This window comes from Schistocerca gregaria, chromosome 2 (assembly GCF_023897955.1).
Source record: "Schistocerca gregaria isolate iqSchGreg1 chromosome 2, iqSchGreg1.2, whole genome shotgun sequence".
In the NCBI taxonomy this organism is placed as follows: Eukaryota; Metazoa; Arthropoda; class Insecta; order Orthoptera; family Acrididae; genus Schistocerca; species Schistocerca gregaria.
Window position 1 is genome coordinate 259,415,114 of NC_064921.1, and position 19,988 is coordinate 259,435,101.

Below are 19,988 nucleotides of genomic sequence, written 5' to 3' on the forward strand. Positions count from 1 at the left end.
GGTGAGCAGGGAGACGAATTCAGCAGAGAGGGTCTGGGAAGGGCCTAAAGTTTTCAGCAGGGATTGGATGTTGTGTTGGACTTCTGGAATGGTATCACTTTGGCTATGATTATCTATCATCATCCCTGAAATGAGGGACATCCTACCCAAGATACTTCCATCCTCTCCCAAAGTGGCGTTCCATCATCCAACCTCCACAACATCCTAGTCCATCCCTATGCCACTCCCACCCCCAATCCCCTGCCCCAGGGATCATACCCTTGTGGAAGACCCAGATGCAAGACCTGCCCTATCCACCCAACCAGCACCTCCTGCTACAGCTCTGTCACAGGCTTATCCTACCCCATCAGAGGCCAGGCCACCTGTGAAAGCAGCCTTGTTGTATACCAGCACAGCATTTTACATTGGTGTGACAAGCAACCATTGTCAACCAGTATGAATGGCCACTGACAAACTGTTGGCGAAAACAAGGTGGACAATCCAGTAGCACAACACACAGCAGAACACAAAATGAGAGATTTCAATGGCTGTTTCACAACCCATGCATCTGGATCTTCCCCACCACCAACCTCTTTCATGAGCTGTGCAGATAGGAGCTATCCTGACAGCACATCCTTCACTCCCATAACTTCCTTGGTGTAAAGCTAACTCGCTGTCCCATCACCTCCCTCCACACACACACACACACACACACACACACACACACACACACACACACACCATCCCTTTCTCATTACCCCTGTCCAATACATGTCACCTACTTGTGTGCTGCATCTCACACCCTAGTCTGCAAAATCATGTGCTCAGCCATCTGCCACTGCCACCTCTACCTGCATCCCTAGCTAGCCCACAGGTGGCTCCTCATTCTCCCACAAGTGGCTAGGTGCTTCCCCCCAACCCTATCCCTGCCTCCCGCCTCTCTCCATCACTCACCCCAACCCAGTCCGCACCCCAGTTGTGAAGACATCACTAGTTGTGACCTATATAAAAGGTATTTTTCCTGTTTTCTTTCTTGCTTTCTTTCTTTTTTTTGTTGTTGTTGTACATGAATTTCTGGTGAAACAGCATAGTGTTTATTTTGTTCTGTAATGTAATGAGTAGCTGTTATTTGAAAATAGTGATATGCAAATGATATTATTTCCCTTTTGGACATTAGTAGGTAGGTTTTCTTGTCTTTTGAATATTGTAATGGAACACCCTCCTCCAACACTACCTCTTTTTTTTTTTTTTATATAGAAATAACTGATACTGTGTATACTGTCAGTTCTTGTATAGGTGAACATTCTCAGCTGGTTAACTGAATGAACTTCATTTGATTTTGTATATGATATATTATATTTCAGATAAATATGAAAAAGGAAATTACTTTGTTAGTACTCTGCATGTACATTTAAAACTACTCTTCTTTGAGAAATGTTTGAAATTACAAAATAATGGGAATACTTAAAATTCCTATTATCCTATTGCACAATCCAACAAAAATTATAAAATTTATTTCTTGACTCATTTACAAAATAATGATATATTTTAGTGAAGACCCTTCTTTTGTTAAGAAAATTTGTAAACTCTTTTGCTTTGTAAACTCTTTGGAATATTGTGAATACTGCAGAACGTTAGTAGTGGGCATGCCTCTGACAGAACCAGAAGTGTTTTTTTTTTTTTTTTTTTTTTTTTTTTTTTTTTTTTTTTTTTTTTATGTCACTAATAATGTAATTTGTGGTGTGATAGAAGTGAAAAATTTAAAGTTGGTAAGATTTAGAAGAATGAGACAAAATAAGCAGATATTCATGGCAACAAGCAAATCTTCATCAGTTATTCAGTTATCAAGAACCCACAACATTATAAAAATTACAGCTTCAAAAATGTATCCTAGATGCAAGACTTGAAGCCAACAACAACAGGAGAAAATGAAGATAAGAAAAAAGTTTTTCTTTTGTATACCTTAAACCTCTTGAAGTTTTTGAAAATAGTGAAGAGCCTAAGACAATTCTAATAGTGATGTATGGGAGGGTAAGATTACAAGTGTGGGCATCAGCCATGATCTGTTGACTGATAACAAAGTTTTGTCTGTTGCCAAAGAAGAAAGGACAATTATTTGTGTATTTTTAAATAAAAATGTTATTGAACTTCAATCACTCAACAAAAAAGTGCCCAAGAGCTGCTCAATAAAGTCATATCTACAGTGATGAGATAATATCAATAACAACAATGATGGACCAGATTACTTGGGAGAGGACTTTACAAATACAATGAAGGACATCAGAATTTTAAGTGAAAGTGTAGAAAGCAAAGAAACAGTGAAAACTGATATTAACCAATTGATTTTGGCAAAATTGAGTGCAGTTAATGATCAGTTAATAGAAATAAAAACAGATAACAGTAACAAATTCAGTGCAATCAATGATCAGTTGACAGCAATACGAGCTGAAAACAATGATAAAATGGACAGGGTACAATGCCAAGTAGACCAACTTAGTACTCTGGTTTTGATGCTAAAAATGGGTTGTCAGATGGACTGAAAGGTGTTAATGAAAAAGTCAATATCTTAACAAATAAATTTATTGTTTTGAAAAATGAGTAAGTTGCACAATATTCACAACAGGACTGTTAACAACTCAGATTTCAACAGAAGGCTGCAGAGGAAATACAAAACACAACTTTAGCAGTTTAGATAAAAAAAATTTAATGTTGAAAACAGTATGCTAACTAACGAAAATGTTTTATATCTAAAGGTTTCAACAGCTCAGGGAAACTGTATTCACAAAAATCTGTCTTCAAACAATGCTATTGAATGGTCCTACACTCCATTTAAAAGTTTTCCATCAGACAATTTACATCCAATGGATTTTATGCACCACTGCAGAGATAGTTTGGTGTCAGACAGGAGTGACAATAAAAAAAATAAATTTGTTAAAGGATGTCTTGAAGATGAAGCTCTGTCTTGGGTAAATTAAAATTTAAGTCAGTGGGAAATATACAGTATCAAAGTTTCAAAAAAACTTTTTAAAATAAATTCTGGTTGGAAGCTGAACAGGGGAGAATTAAAACTGAATTTTTGAATGGTACTTATTATAGGAATAGTGATGAAACCCTGAAAGAATTTTGTAAGAATCAACTTAAGAAATTAACACACTTTAACAAACCATTTGACAAAATGATGTTGATTGATGCACTTAAGAGGAGCAGCTTTTACAATATCTTGACAGGCTCGATAGGGCCAAAGAAAGAAGTATGTACCTTAATAATTGAAACAATACAAATCACAATGAGAATAACTGCAGAAACAGAGATAATGGTAAATTCTATCAGGATCCAAATTTTAACAGAGACAGAAATTTTGAACATCAGCAGGATAGGAATAATAAGGATAACAATGGGCAATTTAATAGGAGAAACAGTCATAGAAGTAATTATTCAGGAAACAAAAGTCTGCCTCAATGAAGGTCCACAGTTTTGGGGTGAGGAAACACAATAAATACAGGTCCCCCAGTTCACACTTCCAGACTACAATAAGTGTTAATAATATGGCACATTTATGCTTTGATCAAAAGTTTTGGGATACTATGTTTCATTATGGTGCTAATCACAAACCAGAATGTGAGAGTAGTAAGAATTTTGATGTAGTAGGTACTAATGATTTCTTGTCTTGGTCAGAAAACAGTGTTCTTGATGTATGTAAATCAGGTGGTGACTGTATTGGATCTGAATTAGGTGATATTTATTATGTAGATGTGAATGAGAGCTGTGAAATAACTGAGATTGGTAAGTCTGAGACTGGTAGCTTATTGCAAACGGATGTAGGTGAGATAAGTGACTTTAATGGAGATGATACTTGTGTTATTAATGATGTTGTTGATGAAGTAATTTTGGAAGATTATGATGATGATAATGATGATGATGATGATGATGATGAATATCAGGTATTTGTGGAGTTTAAGAATAATGAATTTTCAGAGTTATTTGTGAAGGATGTTGACAATACAGGTTAGGTAAGTGATGTATGTGATATTATAAGTGAGTGTCACGGGATACCAGTCCAGTCAAAGCAGTTTTTCATTAATGTTAAGCAGAGTTATGATTCAAACAGTGAAGGTGAGTTATCTGTGATGCAAGAGAATAAAGGTTAAAACGTTTTGAAGTTTGTTTGGGACCAGATTGATGATAACATAAATAAATGTGCATTCTGGAATAAGTTAGCCATGGTCAGTCAAAATTTGTATCCAAATTGGTGGAATGTAGTGAAAGATGACCTAAGCCAAAGTGTAATTTTGACAGTAATGTATTTTGTGTTCCTTCTGTAACAAGTGATGTGATGCCATGTAATCCATTCATTGTGTTCAATCTTTACCTGACAACATGAGTAACCAAAGTAATTCTATGATACTAATAAAGGAAAGATAGTGTGGATGTAGCATTTGAGGAAATTGAAAGTGATCTTTTACATGAAGTGTCTAATAACAGATGATGATTCAGATTTGGAGTGTCCTTACATTAAGATTAAGATTGATCAATTGGAAGGGAACAGTTTGATTGATGCAGATAGCGCAATTTGTGGTATATCTGAATAATTTAGAGACATGATTAAGTATAGTAAAAATTTTGTGCCAATGTCCATTGCCAGTATAAAGATAAGAAGAGCTATTAGTAAGCAAACAAATTGGTAAGATGTCAAGTACTGTTAATTTCTGGTATAGAAGATAAGATCTTTAAACATGGATGCATAATGAGCCCTAGTCTAGAAGAAAATATACACTACATTTGCAAATTCATAAGACTATATAGTTGTGTTTTGTTTGTCACGAATGTGGTATGTAGCATGGTGTGATTTCTAAAATTCTGTCTTAGCTATTGACTGAGTTTAAATCTATGATACATTATATAGTTATGTTTTGTAATAGATTTTTGCTTTCAAATTTGATACATATATGCTATGAGACTAAATGAATAGATCCTTTTACAATTTTGTGATGGGATAATGCCATTAAATATAGTAAAAATTAGGAATAGTATCTTACAAAGAGATAGAGGGGCTTGCCAGAACTTACCTCAGCTCAGTACAGCCGATAGAAACACAAAAAACAACCGAAAATTTAAGTTCCTAGCTTTCGGAATAAATGTTCCTTCATCAGGGAGGAGAGAGGAGAAAGAAAGGGAAGAAGGGAAAGTGGATTTAGTTACTCACAACCCAGGTTATGAAGCAACAGGGAAAGGAAAACAGGGAAGGTAGCAAGGATGGAGGCATGGTTGTCAGAGGGAAGCCAAAGATATTCTACTGTAGGTACTGTGCCAGCTTCAAACCAAAGAGGATGCATACAGAAGTAAAGAGGTGTATAGTATAAAGATATAGGATGAAAAGATGCATGAATGGCTAAAGAGAAAAGAGAAAGAGGAGAAGACTGAAAAGTAAATGGGAGTGAGGTTGTTTAACGTAGGTTCAGTCCAGGGGGATGGCGGGATGAAAGGATGTGCTGGAGTGCAAGTTCCCATCTCCGCAGTTCAGAGGGACTGGTGTTGGGTGGGAGAAGCCAAATGGCACATATGGTGTAGCAGGTTCCTAGGTCCCTAGAATTATGCTGGGGGGCATGCTCCGCTACTGGGTATTGGACATCTCCTAGGCGGACAGTTCGTCTGTGTCCGTTCATGCGCTCAGCCAGTTTAGTTGTTGTCATACCAATGTAAAAGGCTGTGCAGTGCAGGCATGTCAGCTGATAAGTGACATCTGTAGTTTCACACGTGGCCCTGCCTTGAATTGTGTATGTTTTACCAGTAGCGGGGCTGGAGTAGGTGGTTGTGGGGGGATGCATGGGGCAGGTTTTGCAGCGGGGTCGGTTACAGGGGTAGGAACCGCTGGGTAGAGAAGGTAGTCTGGGAATATTGTAGGGTTTAACAAGGATGTTACGGAGGTTAGGGGGACGGCGAAAGGCAACTCTGGGTGGTGTGGGGAGAATTTTGTCAAGGGATGATCTCATTTCAGGGGTTGACTTGAGAAAGTCATATCCCTGGCGGAGTAATTTATTGATGTATTCGAGGCCAGGATAATATTGGGTGACAAGGGGGATGCTTCTGTGTGGTCTGAGGGTAGGAATATTGTTGTTGGACGGGGAGGAATGTATTGCTCAGGAGATCTATTTGTGGACAAGGTCTGCAGGATAGTTGCGGGAGAGGAAAGCACTGGTCAGGTTATTGGTGTAATTGTTGAGGGATTCGTCACTGGAGCAGATACGTTTGCCACGAATGCCTAGGCTGTAGGGAAGGGAGCGTTTGATGTGGAATGGATGGCAGCTATCAAAGTGAAGGTACTGTTGTTTGTTGGTGGGTTTGATATGGACAGAGGTGTGGATGTGAGCTTCAACAAGATGAAGGTCAACATCCAGGAAGGGGGCTTGGGTTTTGGAGAAGGACCAGGTGAAATTCAGATTCGAAAAGGAGTTGAGGTTATGGAGGAAATTAAGGAGTGTTTCTTCACCATGAGTCCAGACCACAAAATGTCATCTATAAACCTATACCAGGCCAGGGGAAGCAGCTGTTGGGTCTTCAGGAAAGCCTCCTCCATGCGGCCCATGAAGAGGTTGGCATAGGACGGAGCCATCCTGGTTCCCATGGCAGTTCACCTGATTTGTTTGTAGGTCTGGCCTTCAAAAGTGAATTATGGGTGAGGATGAAGTTGGTAAGTGTCATAAGGAACGAGGTTCTTGGAAGATCTTTGGGTGGGCGTTGGGAGAGGTAGTGCTCAAGGGCAGAGAGACCATGGGTGTGTGGGATGTTTGTGTAAAGGGATGTAGCATCTATGGTGACAAGAAAGGTTTCAGGTGGGAGAGGAGTGGGAATGGATTTGAGGCGTTCTAGGAAGTGGTCTGTGTCCTTGATGTAGGATGGGAGTCTGCGGGTGATAGGTTGGAGGTGTTGGTCTACCAGAGCTGAGATACGTTCTGTTGGGGCTTTGAAGCCTGCTACAATGGGATTGCCAGGATGGTTCTCTTTGTGGATTTTGGGTAATAGGTAGAAGGTAGGGGTACGTGGCTCAGGTGGAGTGAGTAAGTCTATGGAAGCCGTTGTTAGGCCTTGTGAGGGACCTTGGATTTTTAGGATTTTCTGCAGCTCAGTCTGGATGGAGGGAATGGGATCCTGGGTAACAGCTTTGTAGGTTGAGGTGTCGGAGAGTTGATGCAGTCCTTCTGCCACATACTGCACACGTTCAAGTACCACAGTTGTGGAGCCTTTATCCGCCGGAAGGATTACAATACAGCAGTCTGTTTTCAGCTGCTTAATGGCACGGGATTCAGCTGGGGTGATGTTGGGGGTTGTCGGGATGTTCTTCAAGAAGGACTGGGAGGCAATACTGGATTTGAGGAATTCCTGAAATGTCTGCAAGGGATGGTTTTGGGGGAGGGAGGAGGATCCCTTTGAGAGGTCGGTCAAAACCGTTCTAGACAAGGTTCAACACTGGATCTAGTATTTGGGGGCTGTGTTTGGGTAGTGAAGTGATATTTCCAGTTGAGGTTCCAGGTGAATGAGAGGAGATCTTTAACCAGGCAGTGTGGTTGAATTTAGGTGTGGGGCTAAAGGTTAAGCCTTTTGATAGAACAGAAGTCTCTGGAGGAGAGAGGGATCTGGATGAGAGGTTTAAAACTGAATTGGGGTTGGTGATATGTGGCATTTTACTGTGGTTATAGTCTGTGTGGGGTATGTGCTGGGATGGGGAGATTGAGTAGGGTGGCTAGGCTAGGTTTGTTGGCTATGAGGGGCATTTGTTGACGGTTCTGTTGTGGTTGGTGTTTGTGAGGGATAGGGAGAGGGAACCCACTTCTTAGGTGTTGCACTAGCAATGTGGATCGTTTTTTCAGGTGGTGTGTGGCATGGGACTCAAGTTTGCGGCTGGCTTCTAGGATGATGTTCCTGAGTGTGTTCTCCAAGCAAGGGTTTGCGAGATGTTGCCTCCCAGTCCTTCTTGAAGAACATCCCGACAACCCCCAACATCACCCCAGCTGAATCCCGTGCCATTAAGCAGCTGAAAACAGACTGCTGTATTGTAATCCTTCTGGCGGATAAAGGCTCCACAACTGTGGTACTTGAACGTGTGCAGTATGTGGCAGAAGGACTGCATCAACTCTCCGACACCTCAACCTACAAAGCTGTTACCCAGGATCCCATTCCCTCCATCCAGACTGAGCTGCAGAAAATCCTAAAAATCCAAGGTCCCTCACAAGGCCTAACAACGGCTTCCATAGACTTACTCACTCCACCTGAGCCACGTACCCCTACCTTCTACCTATTACCCAAAATCCACAAAGAGAACCATCCTGGCCATCTCATTGTAGCAGGATTCAAAGCCCCAACAGAACGTATCTCAGCTCTGGTAGACCAACACCTCCAACCTATCACCCGCAGACTCCCATCCTACATCAAGGACACAGACCACTTCCTAGAATGCCTCAAATCCATTTCCACTCCTCTCCCACCTGAAACCTTTCTTGTCACCATAGATGCTACATCCCTTTACACAAACATCCCACACACCCATGGTCTCTCTGCCCTTGAGCACTACCTCTCCCAACGCCCACCCAAAGATCTTCCAAAAACCTCGTTCCTTATGACACTTACCAACTTCATCCTCACCCATAATTCACTTTTGAAGGCCAGACCTACAAACAAATCAGGTGAACTGCCATGGGAACCAGGATGGCTCCGTCCTATGCCAACCTCTTCATGGGCCGCATGGAGGAGGCTTTCCTGAAGACCCAACAGCTGCTTCCCCTGGCCTGGTATAGGTTTATAGATGACATTTTGTGGTCTGGACTCATGGTGAAGAAACACTCCTTAATTTCCTCCATAACCTCAACTCCTTTTCGAATCTGAATTTCAACTGGTCCTTCTCCAAAACCCAAGCCCCCTTCCTGGATGTTGACCTTCATCTTGTTGAAGCTCACATCCACACCTCTGTCCATATCAAACCCACCAACAAACAACAGTACCTTCACTTTGATAGCTGCCATCCATTCCACATCAAACGCTCCCTTCCCTACAGCCTAGGTATTCGTGGCAAACGTATCTGCTCCAGTGACGAATCCCTCAACAATTACACCAATAACCTGACCAGTGCTTTCCTCTCCCGCAACTATCCTGCAGACCTTGTCCACAAATAGATCTCCTGAGCAATACATTCCTCCCCGTCCAACAACAATATTCCTACCCTCAGACCACACAGAAGCATCCCCCTTGTCACCCAATATTATCCTGGCCTCGAATACATCAATAAATTACTCCGCCAGGGATATGACTTTCTCAAGTCAACCCCTGAAATGAGATCATCCCTTGACAAAATTCTCCCCACACCACCCAGAGTTGCCTTTCGCCGTCCCCCTAACCTCCGTAACATCCTTGTTAAACCCTACAATATTCCCAGACTACCTTCTCTACCCAGCAGTTCCTACCCCTGTAACCGACCCCGCTGCAAAACCTGCCCCATGCATCCCCCCACAACCACCTACTCCAGCCCCGCTACTGGTAAAACATACACAATTCAAGGCAGGGCCACATGTGAAACTACAGATGTCACTTATCAGCTGACATGCCTGCACTGCACAGCCTTTTACATTGGTATGACAACAACTAAACTGGCTGAGCACATGAACGGACACAGACGAACTGTCCGCCTAGGAGATGTCCAATACCCAGTAGCGGAGCATGCCCCCCAGCATAATTCTAGGGACCTAGGAACCTGCTACACCATATGTGCCATTTGGCTTCTCCCACCCAACACCAGTCCCTCTGAACTGCGGAGATGGGAACTTGCACTCCAGCACATCCTTTCATCCCGCCATCCCCCTGGACTAAACCTACGTTAAACAACCTCACTCCCATTTACTTTTCAGTCTTCTCCTCTTTCTCTTTTCTCTTTAGCCATTCATGCATCTTTTCATCCTATATCTTTATACTATACACCTCTTTACTTCTGTATGCATCCTCTTTGGTTTGAAGCTGGCACAGTACCTACAGTAGAATATCTTTGGCTTCCCTCTGACAACCATGCCTCCATCCTTGCTACCTTCCCTGTTTTCCTTTCCCTGTTGCTTCATAACCTGGGTTGTGAGTAACTAAATCCACTTTCCCTTCTTCCCTTTCTTTCTCCTCTCTCCTCCCTGATGAAGGAACATTTATTCCGAAAGCTAGGAACTTAAATTTTCGGTTGTTTTTTGTGTTTCTATCGGCTGTACTGAGCTGAGGTAAGTACTGGCCAGCCCCTCTATCTCTTTGTTAGTAATTGTTTCACATCTTTATATGAGATTTTCCATTGAATAGTATCTTAGTATATCTGTGTGTATCATCTTATAATTTCATTTTTTTCATTGCATTTAGCTCTGTTTATAAAAGTTTCATATGTGAAAACTTTTTTGTCCTATCTGAAGCAGCAAATCCTACATAAATGCTTCTGCAATATAAATAGGGAGAGGATATGCCGTGTGATGTGAGGAAGGTATTGAACAGCATATTTAGTAAAAAGAAAAAAAAACAAAAAGTTTCAGGATTTGATGTGTATACTAGACAGGAAGTTACCTATCCATTGGAACATCTGATCAGAACTCTAGGGAGGAAACTGAGAGATATGGGTAGATCTACTCCTCACACTGCTGTATGGCTGTACCCTGTTGGAACAGTCGACTTATGAGAGATTAGAGGTGCTGAGTAATGTACTCAAGCATCTGTCAACTACATCAGTGTAGTGACTGAGCTATGTAAATTGTTAGGAAAGACTGCTAAAGACAGTGTTATTCCACATAAATTTATGTTTTTTCAAGTATGGGGATTAACTTCCCAATGCATTATGTACCTTGAAATCAGTATGTATTATATACCTTTTTTTCTATTGCAAGTGAGTCTTCAAGGTCTCTATGTACATAGGTTAGTTTGTATGAACAACTAGCAACTTGTGTAGAAGACACTAACTAGTACCGACAATACAACAAGATGTATACATGTCATTCTTTCATACACAGATTTTGGTCTTCAAGCTACTCAGTTATGTCATCATTCAAAGCTATTTATGGCTCTGTTTACCTGTATTTATCCTGAGTACTGCAATATTGTATTTGACTTGAAATTGAATTGTGTGTGTGTGTGTGTGTGTGTGTGTGTGTGTGTGTGTGTGTGTGTACTCAAGGAGAGTGTGTAGCTATTGATTGAGGCTAGTGCTTCTTATAATTATTCTTTACATATGATACATATGATTGAACATACTAATATGATTATGAACTTTATTCATTTTGTTGCTTTGAAACATTTTTTGCTGGTTTTACCCAGTGTGATTTGGATTCTTGGGTTAGTCCCTACATTGTAAGCTTAGACCCTATTATTTTTTCATTATTTTGTGTTTTCATGAGTCAACATATCTTTAAATTCTCTGGTTTATGTAGCTGATTGGTTTTGTGCTATAATCCAACACATGATTGAGTATATTCTTCTGCTATGTGCCTGTCATTGTGAGTTTTTCGAGGCGGCTCCCTCATCATGCCTTATGCTCTGAATTTTTTTCTCTTCTCTTTTGGAGATGTGGTTTTATGGATGTAAACTTGCAATTTGTGATTCTAGTAGTTTACATTATCTCTGTATTTTTTTCCGTAGTTTAGTGTTGTAATGTTTTAGTTTTGACTTTGTATTATTTGTCTTGTGACAGTATGTTGCACAGATCTGAAAATCTGAAAGGCATGTACTGATATGTGCAGTATAAAAATTATGACTTGTAGTGTAGATATTTTTCTTATGTTTTCCATAATATATAATGTATCAGATACTTCTATATATCTGTGTTCTATTTTTTGGCATCATTTTATACACTGTTCGAAAAATCTTAAAGTCTGTCACAAAATATTGTAAATGAATTGTTTCCAAACTTTGTGAGGGGGGATATTGTAAAGGGATGCCCTCCTCTAGTATTACCTTTCCTCAACAGAAGTTGTTGATAGCAAAAATAATTACAACTTTTTAAGCACTTTAATATTATCTCGGCTGTTTTTCTACCAGAATTGCATACGATTTTGTACACAATGTATTAATTTCAGGCTATAATACATAAAAAGAAATTACTTTATTTCCATTGTTACAATTTCTCTCTACTAGCTCTGAATGTACATTTAAAATTACTTTCTTTTTATTTTTATTTTTTTTATTTTTTTTATTTTAGAGATAATTGAAATTACAACATATCTGGCACACCTAAAATTATTATTATTAATTGCACAATCTGATGATATCTATTATGTTTACTTATGGATTCATTTACAAAATTATGATATAAATTGGTGGAGATTCATTTGTCAAGAAAATCTGTAAACTCTGCTTACACCTGATTGGTGCAGTACACATAGATGCGAGTAACATAATAATAAGTGTCAGACTGAGCACTCTGTGTTCACTTAGAAGTAAATGTCATATTGTCACATCAATATAACCATATGTGAATGTAGTTGTATGGTACTTAGCTGAGTATGTAGAGATAAAAGTTAGACAAAACTGTCTAACTTTTGTTAGTAGAAATCAGAGAGTGTTTTTTCCCACACCATATCAGATTTGCAACAAGCAGTATTGACTCAGTGTTTTATGTTAGTCTGGAGAAAATTTAGTGGCAGGGCTGAGTCTCGATCACTATTGGCTTGATTCATAACTTAACTAGATGATATAGCAGGTTAGGCCTTAATTTTGTTAGCCACGTGTAGCTGGATCACTACACAGTATACTCATTGTGGACCAGGAAAGAGCTGGCAGTCAAATGAGCGCACTGTAGGGAGACAGGCATAGGCATGTAGTGAGTGTATGTGTTTTTGTGCATGTTACTCCAACAGTTTGAGAAAGGAATTTCATTCTGAAAGCTAACAAAGCAAATCTCTGTACCTTTTGTTTATGTATCTGTCAACAATGCAGTGCTTTTGCCTTTCGGCGTGTCATCTCTTTATTCCTAAATATATCATTATTCTCAACCAGAACTTTCTGTGCATTATTAGAATAATATTTACTAAGAACATTATCTGATACCCAAAAGAAAAGTAATGGACTTTACTGAATAATTTAACCTTTTTTAAGTCATGTGTTGCAAGAGTTATAGAGTATAATATGCGTGTTATTTGAGGAAAAAAAATGTTGTCTTACCAGGATTGTCTGCTTTGAATCTAATTACTGTATAACCTCTCATTGGAACAGATATAGTATCTTTAAGAGGTGCTCCTTCAAGAGTCTTATTTATTGCACCATTTTCATTCATTTCTTTTACCCGGACAAGTGACACAGTTTCTTCTTGTTCTAGAAGATCCATAGCAACCACATGGAAATGATAACCATGCATGTGGAAAGGATGGTCTTGATTGGTCCCTTTAAAAAGAGGAAAAGAAATTGTCATAATTCACCCAATTCCAAAAACCATCTGCATGACAGTAAAAACAACTCTAATAATGAAATACCTAGCAAAGTAACTAACACAATAGATTTGATGTGGAATTCATCAGTTGAGCCCAAATGTAAAGCATGCTAAACATGAATAATCAAAACAACATTTTAAAGCAATTGATGCTGCACAAAACATACCAAAATCATTGATTATGTCAGCATTTAGTTCATTATTGTACTTTAAAGAAAGACACATGTGTGTTCAATCCATTCAAATTACTGAAGCAGTTTCCAAAATATGTATGATTATTGGAAGTGATAGAAAGGTATCCATTACCAACCTAGATTTGGTGTTGTCACAATTACCAACAGAATTAAAAAGGGAATATTTCCATACAGTGATGTTTACCAGTTCTAATATGGGATTCATTGCAAATCAGTTTCTTGGCTGAGTGCATTGCTTCTTCCTCTCCCTTAACTGCCAGTGTCTTTGTGAGCAGTGAATTCAGAGATAAATAGCCACTTTAATGTGGAGTTCTGTATTCACTTGCTTGCTACTGCTTCTAATGAAAATGCATTTTAAAGACTTATTGGGGAGTATGTTGGTTGCAGCTCCAAATGCATTTCTGTGAATTATTTGAATTATAAGGACTGCCTGCAAGATCTTACATGTCAATCTTATATAAGATAGGTTTGCAGCTGACGAATGGTACAAAATGTAACCCAGAGCCACCTGAAGGCTTAGACTTAGTTCCTCTGATGCTAAGTTGCATATCAGAGAACAAGTTTCTTCAAGCAAACATGATCAGCTACCAAGTCTTCAATTTTCTCTCACTTTATCTCCATGCACCAAAGAGTCTCTGCAAAAGTTCATTTCCAAGTGTTACAAGGTCTTTCTCTGCTTCTGTATCCCTACATTCATTCACAACAGTGCTGAATCAGGGATTCTTCCATCTTTCATGCACAGAATATGTTCTACAAACTTCAGTTTTTTTTTACAATGATTTTGTGCAAAATGCATAGACCACTTTTTCTCAGCACTTCATCACTTGCAATATAACCACAATAACTTATCTTCAAAATGTACCTAAGTAGCATCAGTGAAAAACAACCATGAGCTCATATGCTGATTTTACTGACATTTTCCAAGTCTCCTGCGTGTACACTATTTGACTACAAATATTCATACACCTATTACTGGACATTTATGTGGGATGTGTTGACCCCCTCACCTTTATGACAGCTTGAACTATGCTGGGGACACTTTCAACAAGGTGTCTGAATCCCATAGAGGAATGGCAGCTCACCCTTCCTCAAAAACTACAACCAGGGAAGATAGTGACTTTGGACACTAGGGTCTGGAGTGAATTCAACATTCTAATTCATCCCAATAGTGTTCTATTGGGTTCAGGCCAAGTCTCTGGGCAGGCCAGTATTGTCAACAAACCATTGCCTTATAGATGCCCTTTTGTGACAGCATTGTCAAATTGATATCATCATTGTCTCCATGCTGTTCCTCTACCTTATGCAGTACACAATTCTGTAAAATATTTTCATACCCTTCTGCATTTAGCACTTTCTTATACGTAATAAGAAGACCTCACCCAAACCATGAAAAACTCCCTCATACCGTAGTACCATCTCCTCCGTACTGGCAATGCACATGATGGCAGGTAATGTTTTGCTGACATTCACCAAACCCAAATCCTTCTGTCAGACTTCTGCAGGGCATAGCATGATACATCACTCAAAATGACACATTTCCAGTCATCCACTGTCCAGTGGTGCCACTCTTTACACAACCTCAAGTGTTGCTTAGCTCACTGACTACAGAAATGTTTGGCTACAAGAAGTTGTTCAATTATTGTACCACATGTTACTCACATAACATTTAATGACTAGTTCCTGTATGAAGACACTGAACTCTCCTGACAAATCCATTCTGCTGGTTGCACTCTGGAACTCACAAGTGATTCCTCCCACTGATTTATGCGATTCTTTCCAGTCACCATCCACAATGCTAAACTCTCCCTGTCCATCAGAACAAGAGGTCCATCTAGTCTTGTTTAGCTGTGGTTGTTCCTTCACATTTCCACTTCACACCAGAACACTAACAGCCAACTTGTGCTCCATGTTTGATGTCAATGACCTCTCCTGACCAAATCATACTGCTGTTATCGCTTCTCACCCACAAGACGACACTCCTCTACTCCTTTTATGATGGCAGGTCTGTCCCTTGTGACAGCTTGTGATCAATTCTGCATACATAGAAAGGTCTGGATACTTTCGATCAAATAGTGTATAGAGTTATTGATGAGATGATAGACGAGTATATCAAAAGCTATGTGGACATACTTAAAGAGTAATTGCCATACGGATCACATTAATTGGAAGACTGCAGAAGCTTGCTCATTTCTGTGCCTGGTGTCCACATTTACATCCCCATTATTACAGATATGGCTGCTGAGATACGGAAATTGGTGAACATCTTGTAGTACCTTCTGTTGTACTATAATTTGAGTACATTGTGTTAAGCCAAGACTGGCAATTCCATCTGACTTAGTAGTCATTAGTTGTAAATATTGTGGTGTTTCTTCCAGAAGAATAAGGTCATCAGCAAAATCCAGATCTGTAAGACTAGACAGCTCATTCCAATGTGTATCCAAGTTTGAGTTGTCCATAGTTATCTCCACTATAAACTCTAAATTTAATATGAAAAGTAATGGCAACAAACTGCATCCATGTCAGAATGCTAATGAAAGGAGTGTTTCCACCTTATGTTCTTATACAGCAAATTGAATCAAGATACAGGTTTCTGAGAAACTCACTTAGATGGCCAGAAATTCCACACAGGCTTACAACATTCCACAAAGCCTCTTTATATTCCCTATCAAAAGCTTTTTTCTGCTTTCTACCAAACCAGAACATGCGATGCACACAAAAGTTGAAGTACTTGATACACACAAATACTTGGAGTACCCAATACAATCAGTCAGTCAGATTACCCAATATACAAAAATGCTTCAGAACTGATACAAATTTTTGCTTTCTTTGGTACGATGTAATACATGATAGAATTATTTCACTTAGGTGCAAATATAACAAAATGTCCAATAAGAAAATATTTAAAAATGCAAAATTGCACTAATTTCTAGAGAAAGTTTTGAAATGAATCAGATTTGTTACTATTTTTGTTTACATAAAAATTAGAGTCTAATTTTAAGAACTTTTGGAATGTAAATGTCATAAAATATTACTGATCTGTAAAATTTATTTTTAATTGTAAATGATCAATATGTGATTGTAACACCTTAGAATTGTAGTAATACATGAACATCACTGGACACTTTGTACCTTAGTTAGTTTTTGGTGTGAGATAATGTTGGTCAATAGTCTGGACTCTGTTCTGTTCTGTTCTGTTCTGCCCTGTTGTTCTGTTATTTTGCTTTTGAATTACGATTGGAAATAAGCATGTGTGGAACAGCTGTGATTTTTAATCTAAATATTAGTATTCAGCAAAGAAAGTAAACCTGTTTATCATACTACAGCCCACTGCAATGGGTTATGACCCAGAAAAGTTAAATGCATCTTAACAGACTCTGCAGCTATTATCTCACTGACATATAAACATTAAAGCTCCCCCCTTTTATGCTCCAGATCTTTACAATACTGGAAGATTGTAGAACAAACCAACTCATTGCTCAAATGAGGTTTTTGACCTCATTTTTACAAAGTAATGAACTTTAGTAGCAGCAAAGTTGGGAAGCATTAGAAGTGGACAATTGGATTCTATTCATTTTTCTATCATGTTAAAAACAAGAAAAATGGCCCTACATTCTAGTCCTAATGTGTCACTTGTGGCCACCTGACCACTATGTCATCCTCTGTCAATCATGTGACCGAATGTGGTACGCAGGCTTTCCAGACCTTCAAGCCACTTATTCAGAGTCAAATTGTTCCCAGTTGGCCTCACAAGACTGAATGGACTCTGGTTCATTCCTCCCACTAAGCAAAAATCCCTCATAGTATCAGGGATTGAACCCACGTGCTCAGAATAATTGTCACGCAGGCTGAACACGGCTCTATGGAGGCGGATGCTACCATGTTTGGCAGAACAAATATTTATTCAGTACAGGATCTCTTGTTCTGAAGCTACCCTGTCCTTCTCATAGTCAACAGTCTACTGCTTCCGGTGTCCTTTCTAGAAAGATGAGGCATTGGGAGAAGCAAGATATCTCTCCAGTTTGACCATGCAATTAGTTGCCCTTACTTTCATAGTTTAGCTATGATGCCATATCTCCAACTGTGTAGAAAGCGGACACAAAGGAATTACAGGCATTCACTGCAAGTGGGAATTCACTGAAGTCAATGAGGAAAGTTGAAAATTTGACTATCTTCACATGCCTCCCATCAGACCCAAATTCTCAGCTTACTCACACACTACTGATGTAGTGCCCCTTGCCCATTATCCTCATTTATCATGGATTCATGGCATTTTGCCAATGCCCATAAGAGTATGTGCCTGGCATGCATCTGTACTGAAGAGATCATTGACCATCTTGCTTTAATTTGCTTACAAGACAGATACTCTCACCACTATGCCATCCAGACACAGTGGTAATTGCAACTGCATGGACTACCCTAGCATGCCTTTCATCATGCTGCAGCATGATAGATTTGTGTATCTTGCAAACATGACTTCCATCACATAATTACACAAATGTATTCAATTTCATTTGGAGTGTTTCACTCAGGTGAATGCCAGGTCTTCTTATGCATAATTTTATGTTGAAAGATACTACTGCTTAGACAGAATCCATAAAGACTGCAGAATAATATGAAACACTCATCATTATCAATCATTTTTCATTCTACCCGAGAGGTGCTAAAAACAGTTACTGTTATTGCTAAGGAACACATTCATATCATCCAGAAGAAGTGTATGATCATGACTGAATATTTCATCAAATACATTTTGCAACAGCTCATAAGAAATGTCTTTCTCTTCATTGTTTGAGTCTTCTATTGGTGCTCAGACCTGCACAATATCAGTCGTGTTGTGAGTAGGATGAAAGTGTGCAGTAATTATTCAATCATAACTGGATTTAATCCCATCTGAGCCTTAGACACTTTTTCACTAGGTTCTAGGCTAATAGTATGCATATATTGATCACTATGCCCTGAGTAAAGAAGTGTTTTACCATTGGTGACCAATGACCAATTAACTTCTCCAAGGCACAGTATATTTAGTTTATAAAATCATATTCTTGGAATAATTGTGCAAGATGCCCTGTTTGATTCACCCAAGTTCTAAACTGGGTGATATGTTTTGCATTACCCATTTCATTGGTGGCTGCATTCCCAGTTGTTTCATTCTTGGATTATTTAAGCCACTGTCATGTCCAAACTGAGATTCATATTCACTTTCAGGTTCAGAACTGTCAGATTTGGATCACTGAATTATTTGTGTTGTTTCTGTAGCAATAATAAAATTTATAGGGTTGGGTTGCTGTTCATATGATGGTTCTTTAGTTGTATGTTACTGCAGACACATGGGAACAAAATCACATCTGTTGGAATTGAAAATGGGTGAACACATACAATGAAAACAACTGCTTTACAGTGTACATATTTTTGCTCAGGGCCAATGAAATCCACATCAGATATTAATCTAAGATTTTCCTATTCTGCATTAAAAACTGATAATGCATATTTCGCAGCAAGATAAGTTTTGTTGTAGTTTATTACATACCTCGCGTAATGAAATTAGTTCTGATAGTATATTTTGGTGTAGAAAAGTAATAACTTTACTTATTAGCTTGTATGCTATTGAGAATTATTCTGTAATAGTATTAATTCTGACATTTTATAAACAAATGGATCCATGTAGGCAATTTGTAAAGCAAAACATAAGAATTTGTTAAATAAAAACTATAAGTTTGTTATATAATCAAAGAAAATAAAAAAAAATTAAAAATCAATTCCACAGAGTTGCTATGCATAAAAGAGAATACTTTGTGAGATGAAGTACCTGTGTGGACATGAATACACAAGTGCCTAACATTGCCAGCCAGATTTGGAGAAACTCAAAGTTCTTTGAGAATATATGTTTCTTGACTATAGTTAAGATGTTTACTCAGACAAGTGAAATGTTAATGCAATGCCATTTAGATTCATTTGCAGACTTGGACAGATTCATACGCAGAGGCCTTATACTGGATGTTCTGATGTCACAGAATGCTGTATATGTTGACCACATAATTACACAAGAAACAGATTATAATTTACAAAGAGCAGTATATAGATTGAGCCAAAATGCAATATATTATAACTTAACTATATCTGCAAATAATACAAAGGTAATGGTTTTCAAAGGAAAAAATCCAGTCAGCTTGAAATTAATAATAAATACAAAAATTTTAGAAATATTCCTCTTCAGTTATCTAGGATGTTATATTAGTTTTAACTATGACAAAGACATTTAGAAGAAGATTAATAAATATCAAGCTATATGTGGAACAATCAGAAAAACTCTGGGAAGAAAAAGAAGAAAAGACATACAAATGAGGTTCTATAAAGTTAAGGCTGTACCAACTCTAGTTTATAGTTCTGAA

General features: G+C 38.7%; 1 protein-coding gene across 1 annotated transcript in view; it reads right to left on the reverse strand.

The window, feature by feature from the left end:
* The window catches only part of LOC126336824 (uncharacterized), a 194,775-nt gene that overhangs the window by 20,316 nt on the left and 154,471 nt on the right, over positions 1-19,988 (reverse strand). Inside the window, exon 10 of the mRNA XM_050000885.1 lies at positions 13,141-13,359. Within this exon, the coding sequence (XP_049856842.1) occupies positions 13,141-13,359 (219 nt within the window). The remainder of the gene's footprint in view (positions 1-13,140; positions 13,360-19,988) is intronic.